This window comes from Antedon bifida, chromosome 7, assembly GCF_963402885.1.
Source record: "Antedon bifida chromosome 7, ecAntBifi1.1, whole genome shotgun sequence".
In the NCBI taxonomy this organism is placed as follows: Eukaryota; Metazoa; Echinodermata; class Crinoidea; order Comatulida; family Antedonidae; genus Antedon; species Antedon bifida.
In genome coordinates, this window is record NC_136232.1 from 912,519 (window position 1) to 931,854 (window position 19,336).

Consider the following 19,336-nt stretch of genomic DNA (forward strand, 5'->3'; position numbering starts at 1 on the left):
GCATTAAATGTTTATTCATATTTTTATTGATAAATACATATGATCAAATTATTCAAAAGTTATGCATTTTTATCATCAAGACAACTCGTCTCATCTGTACATATAATATGTAATATATCATTCCATAAATCCAATTTCAACCCAGCAACCAAATAACCACTTCATTACTTCTCAGGCACTGTCATCAACCCATAAAATTGTCTAAACACCTATCTTTTACTAGAGTAAGTAACTGTAAAACCAGAACCAAAACTTCTTTAGTAGGTGCAACAGTGATACATTCAGTACATATTTATACATCATTCTGTGCTATTTACAAGACATTCCCACAATCACATATTTAATGAAACTAATTACAAATGAAATTACTCAACAATTAAATCTGCAATTAATTAATATTTTTATAGTTCATTTTGAATATTTTGTTTATTAATTTAGTAAGTTAATTTATCCAAAAAAATAATTTTATATTACAGTTCATTCAATGCAAAATTGATTAAATTATTAAGCTCTGTCTTCACTATCAAACTCTGTGACAAAAAAATGTGATGTGCTCATATATGGACTACCATATTTGGGCACACTTTTTTTTGTCAAACCGATTTGATAGTGTAGACAGAGCGTTAGCAATCAAATCAGATATTTGTTTGTACTAAATACAGTGAGAAATCCCTCTAGGTTGTCAATAAAATAGTCATACTTAACAACTTTAGTTTTTCCGATTAACCAAGAATATATTTGTGCAACATTGCAATGTTAAAATGAAAATGCTGTCACCATCTTTTATTTGCGCGAATAATTCTTGCCAACGAGATGACACACTTAAAAAGAGTTCAATAACATTGCTAAACAACACAGCATTTGTCATTTCTCAAATATAATTCAAATATTTAAAATTATACCATACCCATATTAATAGTATAAAGAAACCAAGAGCCTCGGTTATCACCATCATTATCATTTGTACAGATAAAAACAGTAAACATTTTAAATAAGCAGTCACCAAATAGCTCAAAGAATGAAGCCTCAGTCACCACCATCATTACAATTTGTGTGGAAACAGGCCTCAGTCACCAACATCATTACAATTTGTGTGGAAACAGGCCTCAGTCACCAACATCATTACAATTTGTGTGGAAACAGGCAACTAACACAATGTTGGAGATTCTCTATCTTGGAGATTCTCGATCTTGGAGATTCTCTATCTTGGAGATTCTCTATCTTGGAGATACACAATCTTGGAGATACTCAATCTTGGAGATACTCTTATATTTACAGCTTTGATCTCCATACCAAAATGATGACTAAATATAGTCATGATGTGTCCATGGTGTATAATTTGATTACATGGACCCATGGTTATAGCCATACCATTTTCATATATATACACCAATGACTATCAAACAGATATATAGATTAACTAAAGAATCAATCAGTAGACTAACTTCAAGAAAAAATTGTATAAAATATTACTTTGCTCCAAATGGTAAAATGATCTACTGACCAATCACAATTGGAATTATTATTATTCTCATAGAAAAGGTAAAACATATCATCACCATCTCTTTATTATCTTCGGTGACTTATGTTTAACCAGACTATCCAGTCTGCATTGAACTTTTCAGTTTGGTTAAGCCATCTTGGTTAATTTTCCAGAGCAGATGTCTCCAAACGAACAGATTTCTAATTTCAGTATTTTTTTATATATATTTTTATAATTTAAAGAAAACTATCAAAAAACTCTGGGCTATAATTTTTTTAAACTCTATTTTATACATTAATATTGTAAAAGTGATGATCATTTAAATGTATTCAATAGTACCAATAGTACCAATAGTACCAATAGAGAAATCTAAAAACACCCAAGGCAGCGAAAAACAAAAATAATAATTACTGTCAGACAAGCTATGTGTGCAATCAAATATTTTCTTTACAATTAGGAGGCAACTTAAAAATGTCACTAGATCTACAATGACATTTATACGATAAAAATATTGTACCAATGTTTACCTAAATATTTAAATGACACTGCTAGAATGCATTTATTTACTAATCCCTAACTCGACTCCTTATCATAAACAGACTTTTCGTCTCTTTCTTGTGTTGTGGCTCTTCTCGCTAGAATTGTCCGAATCTACACTGGAATCTTGATCCTTGGTTGTCCTACTGTACGTCATGTTCGGTAAAAGTCGCTCTAAGATTTCAATAAACTGCTGCTCCAACTTTTCTGCATGTATGACTTCTTCTGAGCCCTTCTGAAATACAAATAAACACAACACTTTCTAAACACATTCTTATATGGTATAGTCTGCTAATATTATATTATGTATGTGACAAATATTAAGCGATCATAGGAATAAGGATGAAATAATCAGTTATCAAAGAACTGATTGATAGAAATATGTTGGTAGGCCTGACAAGTTTCATTCATAGATATACTGCAAGTACTAGATCAAACCCAATGTTATCGTTAGTTCAAAAGGTGATTCTTCATGGAGAGGGGAACAGTACAATATGGCGGCTACAACCGACCATTTGATACGTTAGTTATAAACCCTATGCCTAAAATATTATTTGTGCATTTTGGATACAAAAATTTAAGTACAAACTTTAGGATTATATATCATACCTTATAGTAAAGCTCGGCATTGGTAAATATGAGTTTTATATCGGATATAAAGCTATCATAATTATTGTATTCTAAACATAGTGTCCTAGTTTTAATCGTCTGTAGATCCACTGGGTTCTTCACTACTTTGTAGTATTTCTTTGCCTGTAAAAAAAGAAAAAAATAATTAATAAGGAATATTAGGAAAATGATTCTTGGTACTGTATATATAATTTTTACTGTATCAAGGAAACATTCTGTGATAGAGTGTAACCTGTGCCACATGTGAACCTTTATCATAGGCTATAAAGTTAACCTTAAAAGGTAGCAAATGTGATTTTCCCCAAAAACTGTTTTAAAAACAATTTACACTGAGAAAAATATGTATAAAATATAGACTTGCAAAATAATGCTACAGTTAGTTGAGTGATGTAGAACAATAACCACAATTTGTTTGAAGTATCTTTTATTGGTATGCATTACCTCTTTCTTGTCAATAGGCTTTCTAAACAAAGCACTGTCCTTTGACTTGTTTAATCTGTACAGTATATCTTCAAGAATCTGGAAAGAAAAATACAAAAGTTCTAACAATATGTTAACAAACCTACGGTCATATACAATCAGTGCACCAGGAGACACATTGACAGCTCTACTTGCACAAAGAAAAACAATTATAGAACTCACACAAAGAGACATGTACCTACAGCTTAAGTAATTGCATTTAACACATACACAATACTTACTCTAGTTTCAAAGGCTTGCTTGGCCTTTTTCGTTGTAGTAACTTGATCATCCGAATCATCGTCGTCATATCTTATTCGTTTTCGTGAAGATTTATTGGCGGATTTCTTAGTATTCTTTAATCTCCTTGACTTCGTAGTCCTCTTTTTCTTTTTACCGTGTGTACAGTCATTACACGACCACTTTCCTCTACAAAATAAATAAGAACATTTTTGATTTATCAGACTGGATGACCCATGTACTACAACAATGACATGAGTAAACCTAGGACACTTACCCAGGGAAGTTATTGGGTGGAATTAATTAAAGCTGGTTGACCATTATAGCCAGTTATGAAACTGCTATGAGCACTTACTCAAAGTCCTGGAGCAGGGCCAAAAAAAACCCATTCTGAATAATAATTCTAAATAACCTTCCGTCATTCACAGGTCCTAGGCTCTCAGCGTTAGAGAGCCCTTAGGGACCTTGTACTAGGCGGCTACAATTAACCAGCCTAGGATAATCACTTACCTAGGGAAGTTCCTTAGTGGAGGCTCATGACAGTCTCTATGATAGAAGCTTTCGCATTCGTAACAGTTCAATAATTCTCCCTGTTCATCGCAAACACAACAGTACTGCTCTTCTTCCTCTTCATATTCACTCTCATCGTCGTAATCTTCAATAACCACGCGGTTTCTGGCGGTACGACGAGGAGTTTGAGGCTGGGAAAAGATAACTTTTTATTTAAATGGAAATACTCAATTATACTCAATTCATGAGTGAAGCCTTGCACTCACAAGAGTACAAACATTAACCAACTTGACAAAATACAGCGGAACCAGTTCTTTGGGATACGCCTATTAAGGGGACACTTTCCCATGAAATAAATGAGGAGAAATATATGTTTCAACACTACAGTCATCCCCTATTAAGGGGACACTCTTAAGATACACTAATAAGGGTTCTATTAGTACACAGTGAAGGACGGTAACCATCAACGCCAAAATACAGTGGAACCCCTCCTATTAAGGGGACACTTTTCACCTTGAAAAGGTTCTATTAAGCTCTGTCTACACTATCAAACTAGTTTGACCAAAAAAGTATGATGTGCCAAAATATGGTAGTGATATATGCCCAAATATGGTAGTGACATCATCATTTCCATATATGGGCACATCACATTTTGCTGTCATAAAGTTTGATAGTGTAGACAGAGCTTTAAGTAATGAAGGACGTGGCAACTATACCTTGCAAGATGGGCATTTCCATTCTCCTTTTGGAATAGACTTTAATACAGGGCGTAAACATGATAGATGGAATGGCTGATTGCAATCATCGCAAAGTATAAGCCTATTTTCACTGCTCTTCTTCCTGCAAATTTTACATTTTGCGTTCTCCGCCGACTTCTCCCATTTGACGCTAGATTCAAATATTCCTAATAGTACATGAAGTCGTGAAAGGGTGGTGGCGCTTTCAACTGCCTCACGCCACTTCAGTATTTTTTCCGGAACTTTAGGTTCATCGGATTCTAAAAGAAAATTTGAAAATACAAGTATACCCTCTTTAAACACAAAATACATATGATATACTAGAGCACAAGGCCTAAACATTGGGTTATAATATAGTTTCATATGTAGAATACAACATCATTCAGAAGTAGGTATTACTACACTGAATGTGGTTAAACAATATACAAGAATGACATGAATTTGTTTTGTACTTTGCTTTGTTTGTTGTATTCGTGTCTTACATGAACATGATTTTCTATGTATATTGTACAGTACCATACAAATAATGTCAATCAATGGAAATTATATTTCACTGATAAAATAAAGTAGTGTACTCAGTAAAAGCTAGTGAAATCACATTAAAAATGTCAACAAAGTGATCATGTAAATCTAAAAGTCTCTAAACATACCTGGATCATCAGAATCGTTTTCCTCTAATCTTACTTTTGGTTTCTTCATTGCCATTATGCCCTGCAGAAACCGCGGATTTGTAGAGTTCTGTGTCTCAATAAGCAGAGCACCCTGTTGAACACATTCAAATATAATAACATTGTAGTTAACTTCAAGAATTGAAATTAAATTTAGGCAGGTATTGATTTAGCATTGGCATAAATTACCTCTTGGCTACCCAACTACTTATTGCTTTGTATCTGATGGCTAGTACTAGCTTTACAACCAGATTTATCTAACATCATATTTTAGAAGCGTTATAGTGATAAAATGAAATTTAAAAATGCACATGTTATTGTGAGGAAGTGTGTCTCAAAGTCCCCACATGCGCACATGACATAATTAGTTCCAAATCAAAAGCTCCAATAATGAAATATGAAATATACCCAATCATGATAATGTTTAATATTTTGACATATATCATAGTCTACTAACTACTAACCAGTGTTTCTAGATCCTCAGCTGTATTCAAACTCTTCTCCCAAACTTGGAATGAGTCCACCCCTCCCAGGTTTCCTTGTCGTATATGCTGCTCTTCATCTAATAAGTCTTCTTTAAAAGCAGTCAGCAGGTCCTCTGGCCCATTGCATGCTCTAAGTCCAGGACTAGACCTAATTTTGAAAACAAACATTATATAACATGAAACACTGTATGCAAAAAAAGCAATAGCCAGTGGAGCAGTAGCCCTTGTTCCTAAATGGAAGAAAAAGAAGAGTACAGGAGAACACACTTTTAAATGGACACTTTCCTGTTAAACAACAAACAAGAGGCCAACCCTTATTCAGGAGGCACTTTGTCAGGTCCCTTTAAATGTGGTTCTACTGTATTTTGGTGTTTTTAAAGGCACTGGTTGTTTGCGCATTGGTATACTTTCACATATATGTCAGTATACTGGAAAGTGGAATACATACAGAAATGCGATTGAAATTGGTAAGTGGTCGTAAACCAAAACAAACGCTTCATTTCAACGTAGTATGTAGTCCCTGAAATTCAATGCGCAGCCGTAACCATTCATATTAATGTGTAATAAAAATGAACAGTTACATTATGCAGTGTAGTATAGTGGCAATGTTTCTTGTGTCTGTAAGCTCTTATATACCTAAGATGTTAATAGATAAAGCAGTCCTTTGTAAGTACAAGATCTGAGCTAGAAGCTTATTTTTATTGAGATAGAAATATACAGTACAGCTGTTGGGGCTTTTTATAATTTGTTTGGAAATAAACAAAATTTCAATAAATGTAACAATAAGTTTGATTGCCTAATTAAGGAGATGTTGTGGATCAAAGAGATAAAACCTACACTCAATAAACAATCGGATTCCATCAAAGCTAAATTGTTTATCTAACTCAGTAGGAGGAGCTAATTACTTAATTAGCCCTCAATTAGCATTTCCTGTCACCAACTTTGGTGCTTAGTGCACATAATTATTATTGTTTTGTATTCACTGGATCTTGAAAATGGTTCTATGATGGTACCGAAACGTCGATCTCTCTTTTTGTCATTAAATTTTATATTGAAATTATATAGTAAACGTCTTTTAATTCATAAACAAAATTGATTTAAAAATCTTTGCTATTAAAATGAATGTACAGTATTAACGTATGTACCTCTTTGCCAGATTGAGTGACTTGACAATGTCTTGGTAACACTTCTTGAGTTCTACATAGAGGGTGCTTTCACGGATGCCTTGGTTGTTAATAATCTCCATCAATGTATCTACGTCCTTTTGACAGTCATACTGAAACCACATATTTTGACCAACCTTTGGAATTCTATAAAAACAATATTGATAGATTTATTGAATGATTTATTGTATTGGAATTACGGCTCTGTCTACACTATCAAACTTTATATGACAAAAAAAAATGTGATGTGCCCATATATGGACGCGATGATGTCATATCACTACCATATTTGGGCACATCACAATTTGTCAAACTAGTTTGATAGTGTAGACAGAGCTTTAGAAATATAATATTTTAAAAACTACAACTAGGATTTTCAAAATTCATTCTTAATTGTAATATTTATAGCAAATACTAACAAGGAATAGAAATATATTAACTTTGAATATATATAAAAAATTAAAATAGGCCAAACATAGGCCTACAGAACTATGTCTAGTAGTGATTATTCTGAATTCAGAATTTAAAATTATGATGGGCTTATACTGCCTTATCAAAAGTAGGGGGTGAGCTTACCCGCATCAGTTCGGTACTTACGTTAATTCTACACCTTCTGTGGGCAGATCCGAGTCATCTGAATCTGAATCACTGTCGTCATCTTTGAATGAATTGCCAATCTCTTTACAAGCCCAACCCTTCTCAACAAAAAGCCCGGGTACGACACTGGAGAACAGCCAGTAACGACTATGATTACGATCAACACCTAGAGGCTGGTTTCGCAATATTGACTTGGCTAGTTGAATACCATCCTATATATTACATAATAAAAGACAAATTGTTAGTAAAATAGCTGTCCATACCAATTTTGAGACAAGGTTCTAGATGCAAACAAATATTTTTCTATATGGGTTGTCTTCCCATTATCATTTACACAGACAAGCGGTAATGGCAAGTATAAAACAAGTAGAACGTTATCTTATGACCATTTACACAAAATGAAAACAAAAGTTAAGCGGAAACCAGCTCAGAATAGGTACAGATTCTATGTGGGACAAGCTACGCAGTTTTACGCTTACGATTAACGCTCGTCTGTGTAAATTGGCCTTAAAAGGTAAAAATATCATGAGGATATGGTTGCAGTCTGTGGTTAATATGCTAAAAAATATTAGTGATATTTAATGTTTAGGCCACTAGAAATATCTTATTCCTTCCACACCTCAAACCGTCTTTCAAACGATTCTGCTTCACGCTGTTTTCTCAAATCCTCTTGATCTTTTATACGTCTTTCTCTTTCTTTACGTTCTTGCTCAGCGCGTTCTACCTTCATTTTCGCAGATTGCATACGTCTTCTTTTGATGACTGTAATCAAATCGTTTTCGTCTTCTGGAATAATGATTTCTTCCTTCGTATTATCCTTAGCTTTATTTTCAGTCTTATTTTCTAAAATAATAAATTCAATAAATATTTTATCAGAAACTGCATTCACACGAATACAAAATCAAACTAGATTTAATTCGTCACTATGACGAATTATAGGTTATATGCATTGATTTAAATAAAGATAATTGATTGATTTAAGATATATTGATTGATTGATTTTCTCAGAATCGTTAGTTATTTATAATATATTATAGGATCTTGCTAACGCAAATACAATAGCCGGTATCATAATCCGATCAAAGATCCTTCTGCGTATATAATGTCATAAACCACATTTGTGTTTTTATTTAGATTTCATTATAAATCATGTGTATAATCTATACACTAAGAAATACAATTGAACAAACAATACGGATAATAAAAAGAAATCTTATTTCGTTTCGTTTCCCAAGGTGAGACTCGAACTCGGTACCTTGAATGCTATAGACACGAGCAAAGACCACCGAGCCATACACAACTGACTAAAGTTATGGAAAGATTCATCCGTGTATTTACTATGCAGTAACCACTTTGGTGCAGATAGATTATTACATACCGCAATAAATTATAATGTTTTACTATGATGACATCTTTAAAAATTTAAAAAAATGATGCACTGTCAAACTATATACTTTTAACTTTAATATATGAACTTCTTAAGGAAGAAAGTTAATGTTAAGTTTGTTATTTCGGCCCAAGAAAATGTTATAATTTGATTGATTGTCATAATTAATTTTTTTAAATTTAATATGCCATTAATGATGACTTAATCAACTTTTTTTCTCCTAATTTCATAATAAATCATACATATGATACATACACTTCAAGAAAATGAAATAAAAAATAGGTGTTCCCGAGCATTCTAACGATATATATTAATTTTAAAATTTAGCATATTTTCACCATTTTGTTAACTTACACGTGCGTAGCCTGTCACTTTAGACGTGCTCGTATAACGCTATTTCGCGTTGAAAAGTGAATAAAATATGATGATATTATTAAAGAAAGGTTATACAACAGTAATCGGACAAAAAATGTGCGCATTAACGTTTGACGCGCAGTGCGCGTGCAAAAATCTGCGCACTCATGGTAATTTTTTAAACGCTTAAAATTGCCTGAAACGTACTCTAATTTCATCGAAAATAAATTCTGACAATTTTGAACATTTTAAGCGCGCGTACGCATGCGTTATATGCGTTACGCACGTAATTATATTGCCATATGATGAAATATGACCTGAAATTTATGAGTACCAAATTTTGTTTAAAAATGATTCATGCTTGTGAAGATATGATTACAAACGTGATTTCATTAAATCGCGCGTAGACCGCGTAATGTTTGATTGCGCACCGTGAAAACATAACCACATCGATTCCTGGCCATAAGGAATATACTCTGAAAAATTGACTTAGCTAGATGAAATTGATATCAAGATAATTCACGGACAAAATAGTGCTAAGGAAAGAATAAATAAACAAATAAAGATTTTGACAGAATCAAGAGGTTATATGCATGATAATGCATATAACCTAATTATTAGTACATAGACATTACTTTGACAAGTAGTGGACAAGCTCTAACTACTCATACTTTCATTTTTGTTAGGCACCTTGATGCCGTCTTATTTATTTATTATTCATGGAATACTTCACCTTTTTTAACTTCTTTGTCCCCGTTCTTTGCTACATTAGGCTTCTTCTCCTGTTCCTCCTCCTTCTTAAGCCGCAATGCTTCCTTTTCTTCCCTAATTTTCTTCTTTTCTTCCCTCACTCTATCATTTTTTTCTTTCAGTGTTTTAAGTTTCTCTTTCCTAAAAAGACAAATCCACAAAGTAATATATAATGCTCAGCTCTAAAACAATCTGTGTCCAAAAGAATCTAACACAACACAATGGACTGAAATGCTTAAATTAAAATACCACACAAGCAGTTTTATATCAACAAAATGAAATATTTGAAACATTTATGCTTGATTTTATGAATATTATTTATACATTCAACATTAGCAAATGATGTCATGCAGTTGTTTATTTGTCTTTTTTTCTGTTTAGGGGTTGGACAAGTTCTTTTACTTCTAATTCCTATCTCTGGAACAGCTATTTTTGTTACCATTTAATTTACTGTAAATGTATGCTTGTTTTTTTTTTAATACAAAAAAATATATCAAAAAAAAGCGTTATTTTTACTTGACATTGTTAAGCCATGATAACATCAAATCAATGTACTTGAGTGTGTACTAGATGCAGACTTACCAAAGCTGGGTTGCGTCCTTTTGCTTTTCTTCCATAAAATCAATTACTGAATAAGATGACATAATACGATGGCACAGACAGATCAACAGAATTATTTTCTCATCTGCTTCAAGCACATAAAACTCTTTAGTATCTAATTTCTCAACCAAGTCTTGGGGCTAAAAAAGATAACAAAGGGTGATCGGTCTCTATGAGAAAACATAACATTTGAAATATCTCCATAGCTTCTATATTTTGATATACAATTTTCGGGACACCGCATATTTAGTTCTGAAATGAACTGTTGAGTTTATCGACGTTTCAATCAATATACTTTGATCCTTTATTATTACAAATTCAAATATGCCTAAAAACAGTGTATAAAAACAATCAACTATAAATTATTTTCATTAGAAATCTTTAATCGAAATACTTTAAAAAGAAAAAAAATCTCACCACATCGTCATCTACATCCTGGTGGATTTCCTCATCTGTATCCGAGTCATCCGTCTCCTGATCGTTGGGTCGTAGGCAGAGTCTCATCAACTCTGACGCAGTGTGCATGTTGACTGGAATACCAGACAACTTCATTCCAAGTTCAGAATAATCCTGAAGTAAAAATAAAACATTTCAATATTATTAAATTCATTGACAGGGGTGGGTGGGGGCGCCTGGATACAAAATTTGGCAAAAGTAGGGGGTAGTATTATTAATTGAACATGGGAATATATTTGATCATATACGTCAACCAAAACTCATTCTTTTTACTTGAAGCTGATAAACTAATCTCTTTATTTAAAAAAACAAATTTAATTAGACAAATTGCCAAGGATAACCATAATGTAATTCATTCACTATTCAATTCAATCCTATTCACAAGACAGACATATACACAAGATGCTCTACATAAATAAAGTCTTATTACAAGTCTTTTGGAGTGTAATTTGTCTTTAGAAAAAATCCTGACATGACAGGACTTGAACCCAGGACCCTTGGATTGGAATCATAACCACCAAGCCACATCTCCACTATGATATTAGGAGTGCACCTAAAGTGGCTATGTTCATTATTACCTCAGCTATGTCATCCTGAAGTAGAGTTTTAAGCAGAATCACTAAACACCGAGATAGATAGCTAAATCCTTGAGGTCCACTTACTAATGCCTGCATCAAATTCTCTAAAATGAAAAAAAGGAAAATGTATAACGTTGTGCATAAATAGACTGCAAAAATCACAAATAATTTCTTTTAAAATGTACAATTTATCTAAAATTTATGAAAGAATAGTATACCAAAAAATATTGTTCTTTGGATACTGCAAACAAATGTGCAATTCAGATTATAACATTGTGAAACCATGCACATACAAGTAGTGGCTATATTTTAAACAATAATTTGGGGACACTTTCCCATTAAACAGCCATCCCCTATTAAGGGGACACTCTGTTGGGACTTAAAGGTGTCCTCTTAATAAGGGTTCTACTGTATTCTAAATATAGACAGAAATAGCATCTTAAGCTCTGTCTACACTATAAAACTAGTTTGACAAAAAATGTATGATGTGCCCAAATATGGTAGTGATATGCTCGAATATTGTAGTGATATGACTTCATCATGTCTATATATGGGCACATCACATTGTTTTATCACATAAAGTTTGATAGTGTAGACAGAGCTTTAGAAAGCATGCTTACCAGCTGTGATAGGGTATTGATCATCTGGCATGAGTAAACCAGAATACATGTTCAAGAACTCGGTAACCATTGCGACATCGCCAAACCGTGTGTTTGGTATGCCCTCTGGAAGGACCACCGGTTTAGGCAATATCAGTGGCTTTAACAGGAGCTCTTGGTCTTCATATCGCTGTCGAGTAAACAAAAAACATCTCATTAGCACGTTATAATTTAATTACACCTCTATTGTCTTAAAATTACCATGGGCAACTACATACACTATCCTTCTGAAAGGTGAAAATTCTGTTTAGAGAACGCACACACAAGAAGGCCACCTCAGACAGCGTCATACTACAAGTCGTCTCGTGGGGAGAAAATTAACATGTTTAAAGTTCTCCCGGCGACCTAAAAACTACATCTCAATGCTATCTTATGACGACTCCTCTCGTCGGGATTCAACTCAGACAACACAGACGAGTCAAGACATTTCGTTGGGCCTTGTCGTACGATAGTTTATGATCTGAGTTGGCCTTAAGTCAAGGTCGTAAACAAGTCTAAGTTGGGAGTTGTTTATTTGTCAAGAGAATAAATCTTGACATCTGAGGCCGAGCATCTTCCCTAAGCTACAACTCCTCTACAAACTTGTGACTACCAAGAATTCAGCAGGAAGAAAATCAAATTAAATTATGTCCAATCTGTTCTCAGTATAAACTTTGTGGGCATATTGCTAATAAATACAAATTAAATATTTAAATTTTAAGATAACTAAATTTCAAATTAAGCGTCATCAACCTTGGCAAGTTCTAATCTTTGTTTCTTTTCTTCTTCAATCTGTTTATTCTTAGCTTCTCTTGACACCTTCCTCTTCTCATCCCTCTGTGCCTTCAGGAATGCCTTCTTATCGTCATCTGACATCGAATTCCTAATCAAGATTTATACAAAAGCATTACTTTCTATTCATATCATTGAAATCAATCATATCATTTGAAGTTTATGCGTCAGTTGATTTTGAGCTTTGGATAGACATAGTTAAAAAAATACAGCAGAAGCCCTATTAAGTGGAAACCTTGTCCTCTGAATATGATTGGCCATAGTATAAATATATTGCTCCTCATTCATCTTATGGGAAAGTGTCCCCTGAATAGAGGTGTCCAAGTAAAAGAAGAGGTTCTACTGTAATGTATATGAAATCAGTGGGATCCTTGGAAATACAGTAGCACCCCTATTAAGGGGACACCTTCATGACCCCACAAATTTCTCCCTTCAAAAATAATATTTATATTTTCATCATTCGGTTGTTTTTATTGTGGTAAAAACTCTAGAGCACTCCGGCCAGTAGTGGCCGTAGTTATTCATTTTCAAAAGGATGGCCGCAGTAAAATGCGAGGCCTGCTTATTTTGTCGAACTAGTTTGATAGTGTAGACAGAGCTCAAGTCAATGGTAATAACAACAAATATCATACCATTTAATCTTTTTCTGAATCTGTTCATATTTTCTAATTACATCATCTTTTACAAGCGGATTTAAGTGGTTTCTCTGTATAGTTGTAAGCTGTCTGGCACAAGCGCTGAGATACTGAAGGTACTGAGGCTTTCTGTTGTTTTTCTTTGAAGCTATCAACCTAATAAACACAAACAGTAATCAATATTTTCATACACTGTACCATTAAAACATTAAATTTCATAGTACGTTCAAATCAAACATCAGCTCTCCTTTCACTCTTAATAATAAGTGTTTAGTAGAGGAGCACTAGTTCTCAATAGAGAAAAATGATGATTGTATTGGTTATACATAGAGGTTCACCATTTCCCTATATTGTACCCACAAGCACCATTAATCAGACTGATATGCCACATCACACAATTTTCAAAATTTCTACTGTATGTTATCAATCATCATTAATTGTGTTGTATTTTTTCATATCTAGAGGATATTTATTTGATTATTATACATGTTACCATAATAATAATCAATTATTAATTATTAATGTACCATATATATATTAAAGTATTTGCGAGTGAATTACTTTTGTACAATGGGAGGCATCTTAGGTGTTCTTGGTCGTGGTGACTTGGGTGATTTTGGGGGTAGCTTCACGATCTGATACCTCCCATCGGAATCATCACTCGAATCATTGTTTTCCTTTTTCTTACTTTTCACATCAAACAATGTCAGCTGTTTCATAGATTTCTGAAAATATATTCATTCAAAAACATTTTATTCTGTAACATTTATTACTAAAAACAGTCTGTTTATATATTTAGGCATATTTCCAAGGATAATAACCATAAGCAAATTCATTCACTATCCTTCTTAAAGGTGGCCCTTAAATAACTTTGGGCTGGGAGGAAGACTTAAAAGCCGGGTGTCCCAGTTTATGTGGCTTAAAACTAAAGGATAAAATAAATACCTTATCTTTTGGCGATTTGGATGACTTGTTCGGTGTATTACCCTTCGATTTGGAATTTTTAATAAACGATTTACTTGGTGTTTTCTTTTGACTTTCCTTTGATTTCACAGCTGTTGATTTTCTCTTTGTTGAAACTTTTTTAGGAGTAGTTTTTGACGATTTTTTAAAAGAACTAGAACTTTTTTTGCTTTTATCTTTCTTCTTTTTCCTGTCTCTTTCTTCTCGTGACTTCTTTGATTTTCTTTTATTACCATTTTTCTTGTCATTTTTCGACACATCTAGCTTCGCTTTGTCTTTAGCCATATTCTTAAAAATTTCTCGCCAGTTTGACTTAATTTCGTCCCGTGAAATTTTAATCAGGGGCACATCCTCATCACTAGAAATAACTTCAGTTTTGTTCACAGACTTTACTTTTGAGGAAATCGGTGAAAGAGCGAGTTTTTTTAACGGTACATCATCATCAGAATCGCTACTACTTTCGGTGTCAACCACGTTTATCGTTTTTCTCTCGTCGTTTTCAATACGAAACAAATTAACTCTGAGAGTAGACTGTTTACTAGGCATTTTGTCCACTTTAGTGTTACACAATGAGTTCACTTTCAGGTCTGCTGGTGATTTTTTACAATTTTCACCACCGGATTTCTCAAATTGAAATTTTTGTTTGCTTTTACTCGCTGGTGAGCTATAGGTGTGATCAAGGTACACTGGTGATGCGCAACTAGATGAAGCTTGAGGGCTCTCTTCTTTAGGAGAGTTCACACGTAAATTTGCTTGTGCAGACGATTTGTTCGTCTTTATCTTCTTAGATGTTGTGTCTAATGTTTCGGACTTGCGTTTCTTGCTATTATCAAATTGAACCTGATGAAAAATCAGAAGAGAAATCATACAAAATATTTTTACTATTTAATCTATTTACTTCTTATTACAATTATTTTAAAATGTAAATAGTACTAAAATATTTATTAGATAATTCTGGTTCATGGACAAGGTTGACTGTATTAATAATATGACCCTACCTCATTCTGATCAAATATTGTCAACTTGATATGTTTTTATGTTACATTATTAAGAATTTTAAAGAAATTGATTTTTTAAAAATGAATATAGCCAACCTTGTATGGAGATAACAAAAATTCTGGAAATTTGTTTATCAAATTAAACTTCTTGACTAAATGCTCCAAGACAACCCACACTCTATTATTTTGACAGTTACTTTGCAGTGTGCTTGTCTGTAGAAACAACTGCACAGCTTCTTGTGATGGAAGCTCCTCTAAACGTCTGCAAAATATAAAATATTGTCACTTGTTGACATTTTTAAGCATCAGTGGCTTCCCAACGCACCACTAGATTATGTAGCTATTGAGTCTAATAGTCATTTTTTGTTCATACACATTCAACAGTAACTAACAAGATCGATACATGCTTATAAACACGTCTCATTTCAGGCTTTGAGAGTGGATTAAAAACAATCAAGAGTTAGAACCCTGGCCCTAGTTCAGGATTGAACATTGGGATTGGAAGATGAAGTACATTAACCACAAAATAGCAGTACTTCGAATGACTTTTTGACTCAATGGCTCCATAGTCCAGTGGCGCACCACAAAAAGTCACTAATATTCATGCAAGGAGGACACAAGTATGCTACTTGCTAAAGATTACATTTTTAAATGTTTCTTCCAGAAACAACATCAGTGCAATACAAACAGTATACTTACATCAGTTCTCTGGCGGGCACACCTCCAATAATTTTCTCTTCTCCGATTAATTTTATATTACACAGAAGATTTCCAGTCTAGATGGGATAATACAGAAGATTAACCATGTTTTATTCAATTTTATATTAATTTATTAGTGGGTGTCAAAAAGTTATGGATGTACTTTAAAGATAACATTAAGTCTATATTAAGTTTTTTTTTTCAAATGTAAATATATTATAGTTATATTATATCTACATTTAACCTGTTACTGTCAGTTTCGTTGCTGTTGGTTGAATAAAAAGAATATATATTTATATACTTTCACCTAGGTCTCTTGGGTGGGTGCTACCCAATTACGTAGTAAAAGTAATGCCTACCTTTAATGGTGATTGTTGCTTTTCCCCAGTAAAATTCTCTTTATCACTAGATGGTGAACCAGTCTGTTTTACAGGTGTCTAAATTGAAAGAGAGCAAAGAGATGATTCACATTAAAGCATTCAAACTGGCATGTCTACTCTAATTGCTGTTGGATTGGATGTTGGTACACAAAGTGGAAGATTGTCTGACATGGGTAGATAAATTTAACAATGCAACTAATTTGTATTCTATGTATTTTTTTTTTAGTTTAGAGAGAAAATATTTTAAATACATTTATATCATAGGTTGCATGAACCACTTCTAACTACTAAACTATACCTTTTGATGACTGCCCTCTGCCTCTAGTTTGATAATCTTTCCTCTAACACTTTAAAATAAAAAAAAAATCCGTTAATTAAAAATAAATAATTTGTCAGATGTTATTATCACATGCTGGCATTCAAGCCTACTCCTCAATTTGAAATATATGCAAATGTAAAATTATGACAAATAACTTGTTACAATTCGTATTGTTTACTTACACTTTTGATTTAACTTTGACCTTTAACTCCACCAATTCTCCAACAACAAAAGTTTGACTGAGTTTAAAAGAAACTTGTTCTGTGAGATGCTCAAGAGACAATGTACCTAAAATAAATGAAAGCAAAAGTTTGGTTTTTTTTAAATTTTAATTCATACTTCATTGTTTTTCAAACTAATATATAAACTCCCCAAACAGTGTAAATTCTTATATTAGATGGGGATAGAGTCTGTTACGTCATGTATGTAAAAACATTGTCTGTTCGACAAGAATGCCGAAAAAATCTTCTTAAACTAACCTACTTTTTATCTAGGTATTTCTTCAACTTCAATATCAACAGATTTTGGCCAACCTTTATTTTGTTATATATTAATTTCAATTCACTGTACCAACAGCAAAAATACATGCACGGTTAGCCATGCCGATAGCCACTCCTGATAACTTCAGCATTATGCAAAGTTCAACATTAACTGCGTAATGTGAACACCTCGCTAGTAATTATAATACTAAATTGCTACACACATGTAAATCAATAAATAAGTCTGAACAGGGACTTACTATGATGAGCTAACTCACAAGCTATCTTCTCAAAATGTGATGGAAATACCTCGCGTAAGGATTCTTCTGCAGTCTTTTCAGAATCTAGGGCTTCTCTGTATGTTAAGTTTGACTTTCCTGTACACCTACACGTCCAATTCTTTGCACTGTAAAGTGCTACTTTCTTAATATAATCGCTAAAAATTGAGTGCGTTAAGTAAAAATATTAAACATCAATGCAGTGGTAAAATATATATTTCATAAGAAAATGTCCCTTAATATAGAGTTTTCTTAAAGAAGGGGATCTATTATTGTATTTATCTTATAGATAAACCAAATATGATGAGGCAATTTTTTATAAAGTGTAAAGAGATTTTTATACAGCTGGGAATTTGTATTTGTTTGAACAAAAATATATAGACCTAGCCTACATAATAAATTTAAATGTCATGTTTTATTTGGCATCATGGAATTAGAATTTAATAATTGAAATTCTGCTGCAAAAATTTTAAAATAAAATAACATATAATAAACATGATGGAGTAACTTGAAAAAACTGATTTGTTATAAGATCTTGCAAAGTTTCATTATAAATATGTATTTTAGAATGATATCAAGCAATATCCTGCCTAAAATTGAGTAGAAAATCATGTAATTTAATTTGTTATATTTAGTTATTTAAAGAAATTAAACCAAAGTAAAATTGAAGAATTTATTTTTTATATTGTATCACATAGCAACAGACAACAGAATGGATTGCTTAAAAACATTGTTTTTTATTTTATTTCCATGATTTAACAATGACCTAGCGACTAACTCTAGGCCCATACGAATGGAAAAATAAGCGCGCATCGCTCAATTCGTGTGGGAGACAAACCAATTATGTGCCTGTTACAGAGCGCCGAATTCACGGTCATTCGAGTTTCGAAGACTCGGCTTAGCCAGTCAACGTCAGTCGCCTGCTTAGCTGGGTCAGATACGCCACAGACAGAATAAATATTTGCAATGAATGTATAATTTTAAACGCAAGAAAAAGGCATTAAAAGCTGTTATAAGTACTAAAGGAACTTTTTACTTTATAACTTGATCATAATTAACTGTAAAAGCATCATAATACTAGCAACATAAATATCTAAAAATATTACGGGGGCCGCCATATTTGAGAACTTCCCGCAAACATAAAAATATTGTTGCCGAAATTGCAAAGGATACTCTTGAGTTCTGAAAACCTCTCCTGTTACTGGAATCGTGTACTGTTTGTCCCATGGATATAAATCTTTCGGTTTCTTTGCCAATATGTAAGGCTTATTGTCCAGAAGTGGCATTTTAGACACGTTTTTCTCGCCGAAAACGGTGAGAATTCATCTTCTTGTTTGAAACTGGCGGGAAGGTAGAAAGTTTCGCGGACTGATTGGGTATGACGTAAACATGACCTTAGAGGCCTAACAAATGACCCGTATCCAATTTTGTATCAATAATATCGGCTACAAGTATACAATATCTGTTTTATTTTATTTGAATAAAGTATACAATTTAACTAAATAAATATAATTTAGTATA

General features: G+C 33.0%; 1 protein-coding gene across 1 annotated transcript; it reads right to left on the bottom strand.

Annotated features, from left to right (window-relative positions):
• Positions 1–1,469: 1,469 nt before the first annotated feature.
• LOC144847923 (tyrosine-protein kinase BAZ1B-like) lies at positions 1,470–19,178 on the bottom strand. The gene is made up of 27 exons (XM_078704515.1): positions 18,989–19,178; positions 17,798–17,973; positions 17,241–17,346; positions 17,038–17,086; positions 16,719–16,796; positions 16,360–16,436; positions 15,757–15,922; positions 14,645–15,502; positions 14,261–14,424; positions 13,697–13,855; positions 13,026–13,155; positions 12,255–12,423; positions 11,635–11,738; positions 11,018–11,170; positions 10,583–10,740; positions 9,984–10,141; positions 8,129–8,352; positions 7,510–7,721; positions 6,895–7,059; positions 5,729–5,897; positions 5,247–5,358; positions 4,576–4,856; positions 3,860–4,050; positions 3,352–3,538; positions 3,092–3,169; positions 2,630–2,773; positions 1,470–2,255 (listed from the first exon to the last, which is right to left on the bottom strand). Exons 1-27 carry the CDS (start codon positions 19,099–19,101, stop codon positions 2,073–2,075), a joined length of 4,764 nt encoding a protein of 1,587 aa, XP_078560641.1. The 5' UTR covers positions 19,102–19,178; the 3' UTR covers positions 1,470–2,072.
• Positions 19,179–19,336: the final 158 nt, after the last annotated feature.